Genomic DNA, 22,156 nt, shown 5'->3' on the forward strand with positions numbered 1-22,156 from the left:
AGAAATTCTCGAGTGCGTCAGATTGAGGTAGAGTGAGTTAATTTCCTTCTAAAAAGTGTATATTCCAGTATTCTGACAATTTGAGAGTGATGTAAAGAAAGGGGGGCAGCAAAGTTGTAAAAAAAAACGTCATTTCGACATTCTCGAGCGTAGCAATTTTTTTTATTTTGAAGGAAATATTACAATTATAACGAAAAATATATAATCTGACGATTTCCGCAAGCTGAAATAACAAAAATTCATCGATAAAGTTTAATGCGTGCAGCTGTGTGATACCTATATTCACCTCTCCGAGTTTCTATTCCTCTATTCTCTATTCACTTTTTCTCTATCTACTACTCTCTCACTCCGTCCCACTCTGAATTCTGTTGCCATGACGCCATCACACAGAGACTCGTTCGTGATGAAGATGAAGATGATGATTAATTAATCGATTAATTGATGGATGTAGCCGTTACTAGGTACGTGGTAGGAAATCATAATGGATAAAAGAGAATAGAAACTTTCTATATTTTTCACCACTTTCATTTGTAACTAACATTACTGCAGTTTCGTCCTATACTTATACAATATATAAGTTTGAAACTGTCCTTATAGGACGAAACTGTATAATATTGTATAAGTTTGAAAATATCCTTATATATCGTATAAGTTTGAAAATGTCCTCATATATTGTACAATTTTGAAAATGTCCTCATAGGACGAAACTGCAGTAACGTTAGTTACAAATAAAAGTGGTGAAAATATAGAAAGTTTCATTTCTCTTATATAAAAAAATTAAACTTTTTTGGGCATTTAAAAAAAATTATTTTCTTATAAATACAAGTATTCTACTTAAAATACATGCACTTATTCATTTGCATGCTATTTCCTGAGCTTTTCAATCAATTAAGTTCAATGTAATAAAAAAATTTCATATATTGTTTTTGTCAGATTAAGCGAATCCCTCTAGATAATCGTCAGATTATGAGACAGCACGTCTGAAACATGAAGATGAACCATATATATCTTAATCTGACGCGCTTGAGTATTTCAAAATGGCCAATTTTTTTTGCACATTATAATAATGGCCGCGAGTTTGCGTCAGATCGAAATCATCAGATTATTGAATGACAGCTTTTTTTTTGTTGCACTTAACACCCCCTTAGAAAATCTGACGCGCTCGATAAAATTTTTTATCTTTTCACTTTTAACCCTTACGTACAACCACCCACATCATGCAAACGATCAGATTAACATACTAACATAATTAAAAATACGTAGGACATTGATGCTATCAATATATGACGCGCTCGAGCATTTCCATGTAGCATTATTTTTTTACATATTTGAAAATCTATAGCCGCTTCCCCCACCGATGAAAAGGTATATATTATATAACATTTTTTTCCTGTCATCATCTAAGCTTTGCAACTTAATATGTCTCAATGACGCTCGAGTAAATCCCCATTTTGCATCGTGGGCTGCCTGCTATAATGATATTCTTGTGCTGACTGATTTTCACTGACCGAGCGGTTAACTGGAATGAATGTTTTTTCTTAGCTCCGGACCACTGTTCAGTTTTCGACGCGTCTGTTTACGGTTACTGTTTACGTCTGTTTCTGTCGAGAATGTTCCCGGGATGACTATCCATTCTCTACTCTTCGCGGTTTGAAATAACCACAAACACTTATTTCGTTGACATGAGGTCAAGAAATATGTTAGATGTTCGCCAATTTAAGTTATTCAAATCATGTTCTCTTCAAATTCATGTACGTCGGTGATTTTGTAGTCTCAATTGGCCCGCTATTGCTTTCCTAATTTCTACAAGATGTGAAGGGGGAAGTCACGAGTGTCTCCAATGAAGTTGCTGAGTTAATTTTCATTGCATAAGTTATTCCAAAACATAGAAGTTTTTATACCCTGCTTGGTTTGTTTATAACGGTGTTTGTTTCGTCTTTGGCTACTAGACCATAGATGCATGTTATCATGGGTTCAATCGCCATGTTATGGAACCAGTACATCATTACTGGTTACAAACTCCATACATTTCCATAGGTATGTTTGATCAGCATCAATAAAACCTTCGCTTTTATTTTCACCCTTTCTATATATTTCTACCAGGTCAGCCTGGGAAACAGTATATCTCCCAGGTATTTGACCTCTCTCGACAGCTGTATCCCTTCACCTCGAATTTTCAAAGGTTATAGGCCCTCTATCTTGTTTTTCTTGGTAAATGCTACTATGTATGATAAGGTTGGACTAATATAGAGCTCGTCTTCCTCGGTACATCTTGTTATAATATTGAGAGTCTGCTGCATGAATTTTCTCACTATATTATTTTATTTGCCCTGGATTTGAATGATTGAATCATCTACATAGTCCAGTAATTTTTAACTTTCATGGTCCAGAAGGAGTGGTTACTCGTCCATCACAAGGTTTCATCGAATCAATCTTCCTCCAAGCATTCAGCTTTCTCCTCTTTTTGATGCTCGAATGATTAATTTTAGGAAAGTATTATCGGATGCCCCCTCAATAGCAAATAAAGCATGTATAATCACTTTCCTGTTATTGTAAGCATATTTTGTTTTTTTTTTCGCAACCAGACATAAAACAGTTTCTGTTGGCATACCTGACCTGTACGCAAATTGGTCTCAATATAGTCGTCTGTTAGTCAGAGCTATGTCCCTATATGTCTGTCAAGTAATTTTCCTTTTGAAAATGACGTTTTTGCTGGGGATTATTTCAAGGACCACTTTTATAAAACAAAAATGTAAAACTTCTTTGATCGGTATTCCAAAATTCAAATTATACTTACCAGTTTGTGGGACACCAGCAGTCATACTCATATCGTGGGTTACAATTTGACCAAACTGCATTGCAAGTAACGTGAACAACGGATCTTCCACGGGAATGTCGGGGTAAAGAAGAAGACTCACAGATCGTGCCAGAGGAAGATCTCTACCACTTTTGGCAAGACGTGGGTTGCTGATTCCTCAAATTAAAAAATACGGAAATTCAGAAAAAAATCACCCTAAAAATATTTGGCTAACTATGTCTAGCTCAATCACAAAATGAAAATCATTAGGTATCATGCTTTCAGTTTCGGGTTCCACTGAAATTTGTACGTATGATAATCATTTTCTTGAATGTGATGAAGATAAAGACAATACTGTCAATTGATATCAGGGAAATCTATCGGCAATTCGTTTTTTTGTACAAATCGTTGAAAATAGATGATCTGGTAAGGAAAACATGTTAGGTTAGGTCCGAAATGAGTGGGTCTATTCGACACCCCACCGCAACCCGTAAGGGTTTATTGTGGCTCACACCTATTCACACTCGACCAAATAAACCCAGCCCCTTAACGAAGCCAGTTAGTTTGTATGTTGAGTGATCTTTCAGGTAAGATGATGAGAGTACGGCTCTGTCGAACTCTAAAAACTTGATTCGGTCCCCAGCGAGGCAGAGACAAAGTATGTGCTCTGATGTTTCATGATTTTCCAAACAGAGTCGACACACACTGTCTTCCGACAGTCCAAGTCTCTGTATATAATGATTTGAATGACAGTGACAGTGAATCTTCAATATCACTGACAAAGAAATCCTTTTTATCAAAGACTTTTCATTCATTTCTTTATAATTCAAACGGTTGATTTATGACAAAATCACAAGTAATTGCAAGCAGTTTTATATTTGAGTCATATTTGTTTTTAGTAGATTTTAAATGACAGAAGCAGATGGCGATTAATCAATTTGACATATCGTCACTATAATATCACTCAAGTTAATTGATGCGAGAATTTGTTTTTAACGACCCACACGTAGAAAAACAAACTTATCAGAAGGTGAAAGTGTATGATGGTAGATTTTCGAATTCGTTCAAATCAATTTCATCACATTGAATTTTTATCGCCTGTATAATTAAATTGAGGAAACATCTCATTCAGTATTTCTCCAATAAATCATTCGGCTGCTGAAACTTAGCCGACGTATGCTTTCTATTAGCATATGATTATAAAATCAAGAGAATATTTCAAACTTGAATGATGCGGCCATGAACTCACTTTAAGTATTTTACGTTACGTCCTGTAGATGACTTTTTACAGTACGAGTTGGTATATAAAAGAGTACTCAAATAATACCTACCCAACATGTAGCCTATGATATTTTATTTCAATTGGTGTTAATGATATTTTGTGAATATATGAAAATAAAAATGTTATTAGGCAGTTCAAAATAATAGTAACAATTTCATTTAGGCAAAATATATAAAAAAACATATAATTGGGAGTCTATTCTGTACTTTTCTAGTAATTTTGATTCACTGAAGTTGGTAGGAACTTATATTTTACTACAAGTGAGAGGACCTGAAGATCATAATAGGTATCAACAGATATTATTATTGACAATTTCATTTGAGCAAAAGTAATGAAAAATGATAATTGCGAATCTCTTTCTTAACGTTTCTGAACTGTGTCTATAGACATAGGTCCAAATGAAATGAAAACCACTTATTTTAGTAGAGCTGAACAGTATAAAATAAACGGGATTTGTAGTCTATTCACATGATATTCTTCTTGAAGAGTAGTTGAGTATAAGAGTAATCGTAGATGTTTTTTCCTAATACATATTATGACAGTTACTTTTATAGTGATTGTATGTAATTATTATTATAATCTTAATTCTTCAATACGGTAAAAAATAGGGTACACAGCTCCTACATTTCGAACAAATTTTAGTGACTATTCAATGATACACCTGCACTGAAGAAGAAAAGAATGAAGTAGAATTATGCTAAAAGGTGAACTGAAAAGTTCATAGGCTAACAAACAGATGGCGATACTAGTATTGAATTTATATGCTCTTCAGTGGAAGCTAACCTCCAAAAGACACGTGTAGGAATTTCACAGCTGTCGGACTATTAGTTTCTGGGGTAGAACAGTTTGAGTGAATCAACTTTTGTTTGGAGATAATGAAAAAATGAGAAATTTTATGCGTTTATGAAGCATTGCTTTTAGGTGAAAAAAATACTGTTGGGGTCAAGACTTGGCTTGGTGAACATTATTCGATCTATGCACGAGAAAAATCAACCGCTGGAAAGTGGCTTGCGGAATTTAAACGAGGTGGAATGGGCATCGAGGGCGATGCACACATTGGATGAGCGCAAAGAACGAAATGATGATTATGGATAGTGTTTGAAGTTGTTTCACCCAAAAAAACCAGAGTTCTTGCGTCGATATGTGACAATGGATGAAACATGGCTCCATCATTCCACACCAGAATCAAAACGATCGCCTTTCACCGTATTCTCTAGATCTGCCCCCCAGCGACATTTTTCTGTTCTCAAACATAAAAAAAAATGCTCGCTGGAAAGAAATTCAGCGCCGATGAAAAGGAAATCGTCGAAACTGAGGCCTATTTTGAGGCTAACGACAAATCGTACCATAAATATGGTATAGCAAATTCATTGTACTGCCATATTGAATGATAAAAATCAAATTTCATTAAGTTTTTTTTCTATGTTAGCCTACGAACTTCTCAGGCTAATTATGAGTATTTACTGTAAGGCTCTAAGAGAACAATTTTATCCGCGTTTTCATACAAAAATTTTATGTTGGCATATATAAGTCGATATAGAGACGATTTGAATTAAAATCACTGTTAATAGAGCTACTGTGTTAGCGAAACATGTCGTGATATATTTTTCAAATAAAGTTTGTGGAGATCAAATCGTGAGGTGTAGTTTATGAAATTTCTTGAAACTGAACTGAAAATAATTTTTGCTAAAAATGGAAATTGAAAGTTGAACTGCATCTGAAATGTATTATAACGATGTAATAATATATAATTGATTGTACTTTTCATGACAACACGGCTATTATCGCCTTTTTTTTCAAAACGGACCTGACTCTCTCATTACAAATATTGATAAAGCGATAATATTACTATTCAGTAGTATACTTGGGGATTTCATAATGGTAAAAATAACTAGCATCGTCAATGTATGTTATTATCTTGAATACATTTTGCTTAATTCCCGATGAAACAGAACTAATTCAAATCGAAGTCGATTACGAAGAAAACGAAATGATAGGCCCATAAATGAATTCGATCCCTCAATATGGCCGTCTATATTATCTGAAGAGGAAAATAACTCCAGAATTATTACAATATTTCGACCATTTGTTTTATGCAATTCAAAATTTGTGATCACGTCTGGGAGAAATATGTTGGTCCCAATACCCTATCCTGAGATACACCTGTCGAAGTACAACGAAGTAGGCAGTTATTTTGTAACAAATAAATATGTAACAGAGGTGTCCGATTGACAGAATATCTTAATTTTTTGACACAAACAGTTGGTAAATCATTTAAAAACTAGATACTAAATCAATATATAAAATGAGGGAAGAAATTATAATATGTTTCTGTGAGAATCGGTATATACATAAACTAGCTGTCGCCCCCCTGCGAACGAACGACAATTCTCAAAAGTCCTGTGCGAGCTTAGGATTATCAACGTCTCACTTTTTATCGTGCGATCCCTAGCATTGGAGAATAAGTGAATTTCCCGATAATGAAAGTAGTGTTTTGAATAAAATATAGTAGAGAACTTCAAAATTCTATGAATGTCATATCATGAGTGTGCTAAAGGAATAATTAATTGTTGATAGTAAGTTTCAATGGTACTTTAGTTTTAAAATGATGTTGAAAACATTTTTGGAATCTTCGAAATTGGAAATATAAAATTCATCCCACTCACTGTCTTCATAATTGGCTGGTAATAACCTGTTGTATGGAGTATTGGGAGTTCCTAAGACTGGATTTTTCAAATTATTACAGGAACCGTCATATGATCTATATTTTGTATCTGAACAGGACTCTGGGGGCGTTCCACATCCAGGTGGCCTCACGTTTGTTGGGGTAAATGTGTCAAGCTGGTTGTTAATGAACGGATATTGATATGGAATATTGAAACTTCCACCACTGAAAATTAAAAAAAATCAAATGTGAATAGATGAAATATTTTGTACATCAAATGAAACTGAAAATATGATAATCATACGACTAAAATATACACTTCTCCTATTAACATAGAGTCTCTCTAGAATACTCTTTCAGATACAGTTAGATGTGCATGACTATTGAAAAAAACCGCAATTATGTGAATAATTATGATATGATTATGCCACTGGGCAAATGGATGAAATGATGCATAACTCATACCATACACACTTCAGAGGCCAACTACATATGAGAAAATTCTTAACTTCACATTTATGTAACAATTGTTTATTTTCAATCGCAAGTAAACCTTGAGAAGTATATATTTTGAAACATTTCCCAAATATCAAACTCAATCATAAAAATATATTTGATTTTGAAATTGATAGTTTATGGAATAAAAACAATATACATATTACTTGTCAACTGAAACATTTTCTTTTTTTTTTCTACTTGTTCTTATATACAGGGTGTTTCCCAAATGATGTAATTAATTTCAGGTGGTGACTACTTGTCATATATAATGAAAAATGGTCATGTTGAAATGTAAAAATTGAAGAAAAGAGAATAGAAACTTTCTATGTTTTTATCACTTCTATTTGTGACTAACGTTACTGCAGTTTCATCCTATAAGGTCATTTTCAAACTTATACATCAAACTGTCCCTATAGCATGAAACTGCATTACCGTTAGTTATAAATAAAAGTAGTAAAAAACATAGAAAGTTTCTATTCTCTTTTATTCATCATGATTTCCTACCACGTACCTAGTAACGATACATCCATCAATTAAGTAAAAATTGAAAATTTGAATAAAAACTAATTTTCAGGGATATTCATTGATGAACATCTAAAATTTGATTCCCACGTCGACTACTTATGTACAAGACTAGCAGCAGGATGTCATGCAGTGAGCGTTGTTGCAAGAGATTAAGATACTACTATTACAAGATCAGTTTCTTTTGCACAAATTGAGTCTTATTTACGTTATGGAATTTGTTTCTGGGGAAATTATTCACAATTTTGTTTCAATATGGTATTTTCTCTACAAAAAAGATCTATCAGATATTTTTGAAGGCTAGCTACAGGGATTCATGCCGCCCATTATTTGTTAAGCAGAAAATTCTGAATTTAGTATGTCTTTTTATTCTGGAAACAGTGTGTCATATCCACAAAGAATATAAAAATCGATTTAATACCACCTTAACTTATAGTACACGTCAGTCTTACTTCATTTCCTATCCAACACCTACTCTAGCACTTACACAAAATTTTATTATTTTCAATAGCAAGAAGTTATTTATTCACCTTTCCATTGGTTTAAGGACGATATATAATGAAAAGAAATTCAGAAAGAAAGTAAAAGAATTCCTTGTTGGGAGGCCCTATTATAGTGTGAACGAATTTTACCAAGACTCTATCGAGTAATTGGCATGTAGCGTTGTGTAAACAAGTTATTGAAATCAACACGAAATGGCAGTCAATATTCATTACATAGCATTATATATTTACATTTCAAATTTCATATATTCACGTAGGTACTTATATTTGTATCTGTTCAGCTAGGCTTAATATTGTTATGTCTATATTCTCTGGTCTTGTCTGTAAGCATTATTTCATAACTTATATTTGTTAATTTAACGTTTTAATTTACTTGACTTTGCCAATAAGTTGTTCAGATCTTGGACAATAAAGCATATTTTGATTGATTGATCGATGTGAACTTCCTAATACGGGGTGTCACAGTTTTACTGAAAATATTGTTTATTAACTCCCAGTAATTATCGTTTCGGCAAAACTACGTGTGTTTGTTGCGAGTAACGAGGAGATTCTTTCAATGAAAAAATCAACAATGTCATCCAAGCAGTATCTAGGTTGAATCATTCTTCACTTTACAAATTGATGTCATTTTGGTAATAATGCCATAAGTTGTTTCAACCTTGCTGGGTAATTAAATCAAAAGTAATGAATATGTAACAAATTGAGTATCCCTCATTTCATTATATATTTTAATCTCACTTCAATTCAACAGTGTTTAAAAATGAAAGTTGAAAAACAAAAATTTTTGAAGATAAAAACTGATTTATTTCATTGTTTGATCTGGGTTATTCAATGAGTAAAAGACTTGCCGTAAAGATTTTGACTATATTACAGAATAACCTAACCTAACCTTAACATTTTTAATTCAGTGTGTTCGTTGACTGTTAAGTCTGATAAGGCTATGAAACTTGGAGAAAAACAGTACAATGATTTTCACCATAAATATCAACCGGGTTCATTATCCATTATCTCAAATCATAAGAAGAAGCATCCTGTTGCTGTTAACAAATCACCTGGTTTCATTGAAATCGGCGACAAGACTTTTGGAGTTTCAAAAAAAACATTTCAAGTGACTTCCCGTTACAAGGAGATGGAGTAAGTTAGGACACACGTTTATATGAAACTTTTTCTATGAGATATCAGTAATTACGATCTGAAATTAATGACTTCATGTGCGATACACCCTGGATATAATAATGACTCCAAAGTAAGATACAAGAATAATGGAAAATAAAAGAGTAGGCCAATTTATTTGGATTGGACTAAATTGTGATTGTCAAAACATATGGAATACATGAAGTAAAGAATATCAATCATTTTGACAGACCATATGACAATCAAGTACACTCTCCACGGAAACTTGTCAGTGATATAGTCAACAGAAACAAGAAACACCTTTTACCTAGAACATGCCTAATTGGTAATCCCTGATGGGTTTCAACAGTGATTTTGAGTTCGATCTTGCTGGTATCAAAGATTGATGCCCTTGTTCCTTGAGAAAAAATCAATCTTTGAACGTATATTTTTTGAATAAATGGAATGATGAATTTTTTATCGCCTATTCAACTGAAGAAAAAATATTACAATATGTCATTAATGTTGTGAATGTAGACACTTTGTAACATTTCTATATGAATAAGTTTTGATAAACTCTTTGAATCGAGAGAAATATATTTTTCCGGAGAGATGGTTTTGGGAAAAAAGCTCTTTGGCTTTCACTTCACTTCTATGCGGAAAAAAAGGAAACTTCCAAGAAGAGAAGAAAACAATTGAGTTCGAAAAAAACCCTTTACAAAGACGTATAGATTATGCATAGAAGTAACTTTCAGATACAAAATGGAAGAAAAATCCTTCTGAAAGAACTACTTTTACATTAATATTGAATTATTTTCGGAACAACTGCCTCCACATCAACAATGAATTTAACGAAAACCAGTTTTTTCTAGTCAGTTTGTATTTCAACCCAACTATAGTATATGGAAGAATATCGACATGAAATTTCACATACATGGAACACTATCATCCCCATCGGTGTACTCCGGAGTTTCGGAACAAGACACCTGTTTCAACACCGTTTCGGAAAACATTACAAAACTAAGCAAATCTACTTGTGTCACATGTGACAGCCTAACCATAAGCATGTTGTTCAAATTGAAAGGTTTGTATTTCAAGAAAAGATTAGTTTCATCTGGAAAAATAGCTCTTTGCTCTCTTCTTTTCCATCTTCACACAAAAACTAGGGGAATCTTCCGAAGTAAGCAATAAAGTTCTGATAAACTCTTCACAAAGATGTGTAGATGATGCAGAATTACTTTCAGATACAAACTGGAAAAAAGCCTTTGCTATACAACTACTTTCATATGCATTTCCACATTTTTGTATGAATACGGAAAAGTTGAATGCCAGAAAGTTTTTTCATAACAGATTAGTTATATGCTGAGAATATGTTACTCACCTGTTCTTCAATGGATTTGAAAAATACTGAAAAGCACCGGAACTGGGTTTTTCTATGTGGTATCCATTGAAAAATGCATCTTTTTCAAAAATATCACCTCCTGCACAATTTCCCTTTGTGTGTGAGAACGAAATTGTAAAAATGACGTTCCATGTGATTATTCGAAACATATTCTACGGAATCTAAAGAAAGCACATATATTAATATTCAAAAATTAAAAAATATAGTGTGAATAAGTGGATTACTGGATTGGATTACTGTTTACCATCAAATAACTTATATAAGGGTCTTGGTACTTGAAGTAATCAGCACACTATTTGATACTTTGCAAAATAAGAATACTAATAAAATGTATTCATCCCCATATTACAAATAGTCATTCTTACATCTGAATAATTTCATTGGTGACCAATATACTTAATTGATTTTCAGTTTTGGAAAGTGTGATCAAATAGTGCATACTCAGAAATGCAGAAATCCATGTGTGAGTTTTCAATAATTGTCACAGTTGTGCACTACAACCTCTTCTGAAAGTAATTTGAATCAATGTATATTAACATGAAAAAAAATTGAAAATAGATGAATGTATTGAAATATAAATATAATGGGGGCAATATCCAAACTCAAAAAACAAGCACGAACAAGCACGAACATTGAAATAAGTTAGTTGAGGAGTTTGATATGGTAGAAAATGATACCATATAGCTTCGGTGTGAGATGAGTGAAACCTATTGCCCGATACATGCAACATGCGTAGAATTCCAATTGTGTTCAATCTTCATCAAGTATTACGAATGAGGTTGACAGTTATAGCTCTTATCAGATTCTTCCATTGGTGTAAAATTAAAGTGTGAGAGAAAAATTTGTCGTATGTCAATCATTTTAGCCTCTTCATTTAGTTCATCGCTCAGCAAGGTATAGAGTTTGCTCAGCATGATTTTTAAAATTCATTTCTGTAAAACCACTACAGTTTTCTCCATATGAGGATGGTAACCATTCTGCTCTCTGTATCACCATTTCCTATCTTGGGAAAATGAAAGAATCGACGAACTTCAAAGTAGTTCTCAGGTATAATTATAAACAAGCCGATTTTCTTGAGCTGAGTCGCACTATTAGGGATATTGACTGGTATTCGGTATTGAATGAACATGATGTGAACACAGCTTTAGGTAACTTCTCTAACATATGGGAAGATATTGAAAATAAGTGTGTTCCTTAATTTACTGGCAAACTACTCGTATCCAATTTGGTTCACCAAAGAAACAAAAAGTATACTGAAAGAAACAGAAAGATTTCGGAAATTGAAATCGGTGTCGAGTTTTTATAATAACAAGTTTATGGAATTGAGATGAAAACTGAAAAGTCAGATCAGAAAGGATGAAAAAACGTATCACAAAAAAATTGAGGAAAATGTAGATAATAATATAAATGAGTTTTGGAATTTTGTGACTACAAAAAAGAAAACTATTACAAAATTGAACAGTTTTGTTTATAATAATGAATCTGTTAGTGAAGAAGATATAGTTAATGCTTTTTAAAATTTTTTCTCGTCAGTTTTTTGTTCACAACCACCTGCATAAAATTTGGATTTGAATAATAATGATAATACAGGTTAATGTAATGAAACATTCAGTTTGCAGTCAATGAACGAAACTGATTTCAATGAAGCACTGAGAAAATTGAAACCTAAAAAATCAGAAGGTACAGATGGTATACCCGCATATATTCTGATAGGGTGCGGTGAATGGTTGAAAGCCCTATTGCTACACCTTTTCAATTCAATTATCAAATCTAATTCATTTCCGCCTATGTGGAAAACGTCCATAACAATACCTTTACATAAATCTGGCAATAAAATGGATGTAGAGAACTATAGACCTATTGCCATCATTATTTTCAGTAAACTCAGCAGTTTCACCAGTAAATATATAGTACCTCAACAGCATGACTTCATGAGTCAAATATCAGTTAGCCCAAATTTATTACTATTCAGTAATGAATCTTTCAACACTATAGACAATAAATCACAATTGGACACTATGTTCACAGATTTCCATAAAGCATTTGATCAGGTTCCTCATGATGTACTCTTAGAAAAGATAAGCAGATATGGATTGTCAAGCAATTTCTTAGATTTGATAAAAAAATCATCAACAAGAAAGAAAATTCATTGTCAGATACGATGAAAATACATCTGGGAAATTTTCGGCCAATTCGGGTGTTCCTCAAGGTTCGAATTTAGGACCTCTTCTATTCATACTCTCCATGAACGATTTACCCTCTCATCTTCAATTTTCAGATTGATTACATCTTGCTGACGATTTGAAGTTATTCAAACAAGTAAAAACAGTTCGGAATTGTATAGGGCTCCATTATGGAATGGAGTCAGAAGAATACATTATACTTCAATTTGAAAAAATATTCAGTGCTCTCAATAACTCGTCTGAAAGAACCAATTATTTTTGCGTATCAAATGAATGGAGAGGTCCTAGAAAGAAATACAGAAGTAAAAGATCTTGCAGTAACTTATAATTCACAATACCCAGTTTCTAGTTATATCAAAAAAACTGTAAAATCTGCCAATAGGATTCTGGGATTCTATATTTATATATATATATATATATATATATATATATATATATATATATATATATATATATATATATATATATATATATATATATATACAGGGTGTTTCAGAATTCGACGGACAAACTTATACCACGTCATTCCTCTTGCAAAATGATGAAAAATGAGGTAGGACATGTGTGTCCGGAAATGAGCCGTTTCAGAAATACAGGGCGTTGAAGTTGCAAAATAAAAAGACCCTTTTCGTCGTAGCTCCTGGACTAAAAGGAATAAATTAATGAAACTCAGCAAATCGATTACGAGCTAGAATGTGCTTCCTCCAGTGGTATGTTTGCTTCAGTATCAGTAGCCAGTGGCGTTCCAGCGGGGTAATAGCTTATATTTCCCCCCTTATTTTTTACGCCGCTGACTTTATATCCACAACCGTCTTTTTTTTGAATTCCTTGATCAATTTTACGTAAAAACCAAATAAACATTCACTATGAAAAAACCAGTAGTTTTCGAGAAAAATTGAGTTGAACTGATAGGTGCATTCTCATATGGGAATATTAATAATCGAGTAAAATAATCGAAATTCCAAAACCGAAATTATTTGAACTCTTTCATCATTCTACCATTCATTGTGTGCTTGAAAAACTATTCACTTCGGCAACATATTGCGGATTTTCTACCATTTTACCAACTTTTTTTGCAGATATGTTGTGAGCCCGCAGACCTACTGAATGGCTTTACCTAGAGATTTATTTTTTAATAAAATGTTCCATCCAAACGATTTTCAAAGACAATAACGAATAGTTGGCAAAACTGAACTCAGAATGTTTTATCGAATTATCTTCTCTCACTGGGTAAAAATCCAAGTTTTATCGATTAACCAAAATACCATTACTTGTTTCAACCTTAGCCATCTACAATGTTTCCTGGGCATATCTATTATAGTTTTGTTAGATAACTGTACCGATATTCTCGAGTTCTTCAGCCACTGGTTGAATAGTTTCAGAATACATTCACGTGACTTATAACAATCTTTGATCCACCTAAGCAATGAGGATTACTTCATTGACAACAATAAATTTGTTAGGGGGCTGTGGAAATGAAATGAGATTCGTATGACACTTCCAAGTTAATGTAGCTGTCAGAAAGTGTTTGATTGTGTATTTCGTATAATGAAAATGAATTTTACATTCGAAGAGTTAGCGGACATGCACCTTATTTATGGAAAATCGAGACGAAACTCTGGAAAATTGTATGTCCCACGTTTGTCACGTTTCGTAGTATGTTCTTTGCTCTTGTACAACCAAAACGATGCCTTTTTGAATGGGATCATCACGTGTCATGAGAAGTGGATCATCTACGACAACAAAAGACACTGGTTCGACATCTACGAGCCAATTAGTTACTTCCCAAAGGCACAAACACATAAAAAAAAGACCATGATTACTGTACGGTGGTCAGCGGCTGATGTGATTCACTATTACTTTCGTCAGGAGCAGCAAGCACCGGTCAAGAGAAGATGTCCGATCCTACGCGCCCGTCCGCGCGTTCCAGTAATCATTGTCCGAAAAAAACTTATATTGTTGTTATTATCGTTATTATTATTATTATTCATATAATTGCAGATTTCTCATTTTTATACTATAAAATCATTCTATTTGTTTTTCTGCGGTTTGGGCTGTAACTAATCACTAAATGTGCGATAGCCATAAATGAATTGATCCCAACCTGCATTTTGAATTTAAAAACCTCTCAAGGTATCACTCAGCTGAATTGGGTCAAGCTATTGAAGCGACACGAAGATATGATAACTAATTTTTTGATAAAAATTAACCCTTTATTGAAATCGTATTTTCAATAACAGAGATTAGGAAAAGAAAACTATAAAAATAGGATTCATAATTCATTGAAAACATCATACATTGAAGCACTACTTCCCGATTATTTTCAGGAGTAGTTTTCCGTAAAGGAGAATTACCTTGAATTTCATTAGTTCGGGCGTACATTGTCTAATATGATATAGAATGATTTGAAATTCCTATATCAATCAATAAAATTGAAATGAATAGCTGAAAATAACAATTATTTTAAGCAAAAAACCCTGAAATGAAATCACAATGAAATTAAATACAAATAACAGTTGCAAATGGAACCATACAAAAATAGATGAAAATCAAACATTTCAATTCAAATTATTTCACGACGTTTCGATTGTTACGTAACATCAAGTGGTTCCAAGCTGAGATCATTCACAGGGAGGAATCAAGCTAGCGTAGAAATACGCAACATATGGAAACCCATAATTAAGCGTAATCCAAATACTCAGAACCTGTTAAATCGGTTATGCTGAGAGGGGGGGAAATGGGATAGGTGAAAGCACTCGCATGACCTATGAATAGTAATCTATCGGAGGAATAAGTCCAGTCATCACCCGAAGATGATTGTGGATACTAACAATCGAAACGTCGTGAAGTAACTTGCCTCTTTTTGATTTTCATTTATTTTTGTATGGTTCAATTTGCAATTGTTGCTTGTATTTAATGCCATTGTGACTTCATTTTCAGGGTTTGTTTGCTTAATATAATTGATATTTTCAGCTACTTGATGCTATGTAACAATCAAAACGTTGTGAAGTAACTTGGCTTGACATCTAATAATTTTCATTTCTTTCTGTATTGCCCAAATTTCAGTTGTTGCTTGTATTTTATTGAATTAATATTTCATGTCAGGGTTTTTTGCTTGATATAATTGTTAATTTCAGCTATCCATTTCAATCATATAGACTCTTCCAAGGATTTCAAATCATTTCATACCATATTAGAAAATGGAAGTCCGAACTAATGAAATGCATCATGAAACATTGTCTCAACTACATTCAAACGAGAATCACCTTTAAACTGTAAAACGTTTTTTTTAGTAGTATGAATGGATATAATTCTGTCTACAGAAAAATATCACTTGCCTTTTAAATAGTGACACGTCTAAATATCCTAAAAGACAACGAGGTTCCAAATCATAGTAGTCATTTCGACATTCTGATTTTTTGTTGAAAATAAAAAAATATTCCTGAAAATCACATTTACCGCTGAGTGTTTTTGCTGTGTAGTCTAGCCAAAGTCACTCTGTGTATATAAGTAATTTATTATTTGACCAGAAAGAGGTCAATGCCTGACGAATTCTTGTGATATTATGCAAAAACATGAAAGAAACCAAGTTTTTATTGACTTGTGGTCAGAGTGCACTTTCATCTTATTTAAATGCATGCATCATTTATACATATTTGGTGAAACATAATTTTAAGCAGTCGTTTGATGTCGTATTTGATCCCACATCAGAAGGTTATCAAATGCTTTAATGAATTACGTTTTATGACTAACGGCAGAGGCCAATTAATAATCAGAAGAGAAAGTGGTCTGTCTGTTCTGTGGGCCATGATTTTGGAATTCATTGAATATACTCTACCCAACATATCAGACTCATCTTCTGAAAGTTCATGAGGAGTCTACTAGTAATGAGTGCCACATCAAAATCTTATTTAAATAAAAGGTTGCCATCATCCATTGAGTAGAATTTTTTTTATCCAACCTAATGAAATCAACATTATAATATTCAACAAATAACTAGTATTTTTACAAAACTAGGGATCTGTCCATAATAGGATTACGAAATTTTTCCCTACCATTTTTTTAATGTAACTTGATGCACATCAAAATCTTATTTAGAACAAGAGGTTGCCATTATCCATTGAGTAGAAATTGTTTTTAATCCACCTTTATGGAATCAACATTATAATATTCAACAACTGACTAGTATTTTTACAAAACTAGGGATCTGTCCATAATAGGATTACGAAATTTTTCCCTACCATTTTTTTAATGTAACTTGATGCACATCAAAATCTTATTTGGAACAAAAGGTTGCCATTATCCATTGAGTAGAAATTGTTTTTAATCCACCTTTATGAAATCAACATTATAATATTCAACAACTGACTAGTATTTTTACATAATTAGGGATCTGTCCATAATAGGATTACGAAATTTTTCCCTACCATTTTTTTAATGTAACTTGATGCACATCAAAATCTTATTTAGAACAAAAGGTTGCCATTATCCATTGAGTAGAAATTGTTTTTAATCCACCTTTATGAAATCAACATTATAATATTCAACAACTGACTAGTATTTTTACAAAACTAGGGATCTGTCCATAATAGGATTACGAAATTGTTCCCTACCATTTTTTTAATGTAACTTGATGCACATCAAAATCTTATTTGGAACAAAAGGTTGCCATTATCCATTGAGTAGAAATTGTTTTTAATCCACCTTTATGAAATCAACATTATAATATTCAACAACTGACTAGTATTTTTACAAAACTAGGGATCTGTCCATAATAGGATTACGAAATTGTTCCCTACCATTTTTCAAATGTAACTTGATGCATTTCTGAATGCCTGAAAATAAAACATTGAATTTTATAAAGCCAAGAGATCAGAACGATTTTTCAAAATATTCTTTCAATAGCTAAACTATGTACTTTGCCACTGAAATTCATTAAATTCCACCAAATAAAATTTTTGAATTTCACATCCAATATTCGAGAATCATTACTTCTATGTTCATTCCGGATTTGGATATTTTTTCAACAGACATAATTATAATCGTGATTTTTTGACTGTCATCAAACTTTGATAATGACACACTTGCAGTTCTAGTGACTCAAAGTGATTTTCATCATTGGTTTCTTTTGAAAATCATTTAGAAAATTTTCAAAATCATTATATAAAATAGTTCAAACATTTGGATGATGAATACAGTGTACAAAAACTGATATAGTTTATAGGAAAGCATCTATGAAACCTCTTTGAATCCACGACTTACATATTACGAAAACAACGCAGAAAGATTCAAACCACATAACAAAATTCAACATTTATAACAAATGGATTAGAAAAATACTATATACTATAATAAAACTCAACATAGCGTGAAATTTTGTATATCTATAGAGCTTTTCAATAAAAAAACTTGCATAATACATAACTTGGCAAAAAAAAAAATTCTTGTGAATAGCAGTCATGAATACATAAGCCGTTCGAGATGAAACCTTGAATATAATCGGTCGCTTCCGAATTACCAGAAAAAAGACTTCATTTGTGAAATTATAAAACAACAATGAAAATAAAAACATTAATAAAAATAAATTGGCTCTCCGGTGCGACTTCATTGATTCCAGTGGCGCATTTGCTTTTTCAGCTGCAGGAAAACCCGGAAAAACCTGCCAATGTCCTCTCTCTCATGTTGAAAAAATTGCAGAAAAAAATACGAAGCAAGGTGGAACAATGTGTAAGTTTTATGTGACGAATAATATCATGTTCATTTCGATCGTTTTTGTGCAATAAACAAGATGGAATATGACATTTGAAGAACCATAATTTTGGAATGAAGAGAGAGTGCCGTCTTTTGACCTCAGAATCATGTCTTGCTTATCATTTTATGTACAAATAAAATTTTCTTCAAATTATTCTGTCGGCAACATTCCAAATATTCACCAAGGGATTGATTCATTTATAGTTTGATGTCAGTAGTTCATATTTCTAAAACAATGCGTGTATTTTTTATTACTGATTGACTCTCGTTCAATCACCGCGAAAGCCGAAATGAAGGCTAGACATGAAAGCTTCACTTTCAACTCATGGTAGTGGTCAGACGTGCGGAAACCGTACTGAAAATTGAGTTTTGTGATATCAACACAATACTTGATTGATTTTTTAGGAATAAGATGTGGAACATGAAGAGAGTAAGAACTGCCTCCTTTCAATTTCAAAGTTGAGGTTCCCAAGTCTGACGGCACCGTGTGTAGAAGTTATACTTCCATATTCTGATAGTACAATGAAAGATACCATGACTAAGTTATAACATATTTCTAATACCTCCACAAATAAAAAAGATGCAGCAAAAATATAATTTTGGAATTTTAGTTTCTTCCGTATTTATCAAGAACCGAAATAAATGAAGCTGGAGTTGATTTTTCGATTTCATTCAATAGTACCTAACATATATTAATATCTTTGACAAAATTCAATCGATTCTATATCTTTCAAATTCAATATCATTGTATATGAGAAAAGAACTCTAGAGACATATACTTGCAGACATATTTTCAACTTTCTGACATTATTACAATTTATTCAAAAATTATGATGGATATCTTGCGAATGATGGACAGTTATTTCATAAAAAACTATTCGAAAATGTACTATTATTTTTCATTCACGTATTTTGAATAATTTTCGTTTATCAGGTAAAAGTTTAGGATAAGTAGGCTGAGTGAGTTTCAAGAAGTTATTTTTAATCATATTCTGATGATGCCAACTTCGTGAGTGAAATGCGCGTAGTATTGAATTATATTTTTACAAGTGTAATGGCCACTAATACACTGATAATATAACATCAATAGACTTTAGGATACATTTGATTACCAACCACTGAAACAGATATGCATTTTTTATATGAATTTTCAGGTACCAAGACTAAATTCGCCGCATAAAATATCTCCTCGAACTAATTGACTAGTCAAGTTCTCGCTCAGCTTAGTACGTTCGATTTTCAATGACGATTGTACTTCTTGTGGTAAAGACAATTATAATTAGGACTCTATTTTGACTTTGACTTTTGAATCATATCTACTTCGGATTCATACTTGAATTTTATATTTTGTCTCATATGATTTTATACGATCCTTTATTTTTGCGAGGACGAAGGTTATAGCTAGACTTCGGTCATGAAAGTCCATATTCTCATGATATAAGTATCATTATTTTTCTCTCAACATAAGTTTGCACTAGTCAGGCCACCCCCCATACCGTGTGGTAAGTGATTATTGGGTCCGAGAATCATGTGCCCTAAGTAAGCGCAGTGAGTCAAGAATGAAAGCCTTCCGTATCTGTTCGGGTAAGATTTTTGCCTTGGTGCGGCATGCCGGTATGATTTCAAGATGCGAGAGTAGAGAGGATATCATTCCGCCAAGAACTCCAAAAATCAGAATAACCATCTTGACAAAGTGGTCTGGATAGAGTCTGCAGAGTTCGAAGGGAAAATCTTGATATTTCATCCGTTTATTATCATTATTATTATTTTTTTCAACTGTATCATTATCACCATCATTATTGGTATTATAATTATCACTATTATTTCCAAACTTTCTGAAATATCGTGTAAATTTCGATAGGAATTTCTTTATTCTGCAAATTGATAATATTTCAATTACCTATGTTCAGTTACGTTACTGAAGATACCAAATCTTTTTTTATTTAGAAAAATATCGAAAATGTATCTGTGATGAAGTTCTCACGTTAACGTGGATTATTTTACCATATCTGACATCTTGAATTTCACACTGCACAAAATTCCATTTACATTGATTGACTGAATAACTGAGGAAATAATTCAAACAGATAAAATTTAACGAGCTAATGAAAAGCTTTCATTATTGATTCGCTGAATTTCTGATAAAACAATAAAATTAACATACTCACCTCAAACTATTAATCGCAATGAAGAACGATCGCTTCGATCTTGATGAGAAGTGACACAAAACCACGATCCGACTGACGAAATTCTTCCAAATCTACCCCAATTTATAACATTAAAATAAAAAGAGAAAGTATCGACCGCCTCAAATCATTCTGATAATTTTAGTATTGATCTATATGTTATGATGGATTTGTATGGAACTGTATCAGAATTGTCTTGCACTGTAGTTTTCTGTCAAATATCGTTTAAATTCAATAAGAGGTACTTTAATTAGTCGTATCTATGTAGGGAATTGGGTATAAAAGTATGATAATGATATTACCGGAGCAATAAAGACAGCAAATATGGCGAAATGTCTGCATTTAATACCTTGATTATATCAAATAAGAAATTCAATGATTATTATTAATCAGATTCTTTAGTTACCTATCAGATTAAAATAAAGATAAACAAACAACTTTATTAGTATTTCCAGCTTGTTTGGTCATCATTGATGGATGTACACGTCATAAAATTATTTTAGATCCAAGATGTATCAATACTGAAATACAATATAATCATAAAAATACACCATGGGAAAAACATTTGAACTTACTTCAAAACATGAAAATATGCAATATTCATATGAATATTAATGAATCATCGAATAATTTTTTTCGTTGGAATAGTAACAGTTGAATATTAAAATATTGTTTAGTGTTTTCTAATTGTATGATTTTCGAGTCCTCCAAAACAATAAAAATGGTAATATTTTTGTCACTGTTCATTACAACTTTAAAAAAAGGTTGTTGACTTGACACATATTGACAAAATGGTTTAGACTTTTACGGCTGAGGTTTTCAGTGTGATTGCTTTTCGAGTTTGACTTGACACATTATTTTCTAGTGCTTCTTTCAAATATACACCTGATCCTAATTGTAGGAAAAAAATCAAAATCCCCGAAACCAAACTGACATCGAAGGCAGAAACTGTTTTCAATTTATAACTTCATCTCTTTCACTTTCGGGGGCAGATAAAAGCAGTTCCAAAACATCAATGTTTTATATTGAACTATTATATTTTTTAGCCAATTCAGCTCCTTCGATGTAGGTATTACATACTATCAATTTTTCGACCATATACTTTTTTGGGTTACGACCTGAATTTGAAGTTTCCTGCAATTCTTTTTCTTATAAACATCCGCTGATTGAAGTGGCTCGCATGTCGTCCAGCTGTGTTTATTTTTGATATTACCGATATTGGATTTTCGTGAAACAGCTACTTATAGTCAAACA

General features: G+C 32.5%; 1 protein-coding gene across 1 annotated transcript in view; it reads right to left on the reverse strand.

The window, feature by feature from the left end:
• Window positions 1-21,038, reverse strand: part of LOC111506901 (peroxidase) — a 55,061-nt gene extending 34,023 nt beyond the window's left edge. Inside the window, exons 1-4 of the mRNA XM_074184098.1 lie at window positions 20,885-21,038; window positions 10,762-10,943; window positions 6,746-6,969; window positions 2,798-2,974 (exon numbers count right to left, since the gene is read on the reverse strand). Coding sequence (XP_074040199.1) covers window positions 2,798-2,974; window positions 6,746-6,969; window positions 10,762-10,931 — 571 coding nt within the window. The 5' untranslated portion in view covers window positions 10,932-10,943; window positions 20,885-21,038. The remainder of the gene's footprint in view (window positions 1-2,797; window positions 2,975-6,745; window positions 6,970-10,761; window positions 10,944-20,884) is intronic.
• Between the last annotated feature and the right edge of the window lie 1,118 nt (window positions 21,039-22,156).

Source organism: Leptinotarsa decemlineata, unplaced genomic scaffold (assembly GCF_025532065.1).
Source record: "Leptinotarsa decemlineata unplaced genomic scaffold, Ldec_3_MD MMD2_P_RNA_scaffold_2, whole genome shotgun sequence".
NCBI lineage: Eukaryota > Metazoa > Arthropoda > Insecta > Coleoptera > Chrysomelidae > Leptinotarsa > Leptinotarsa decemlineata.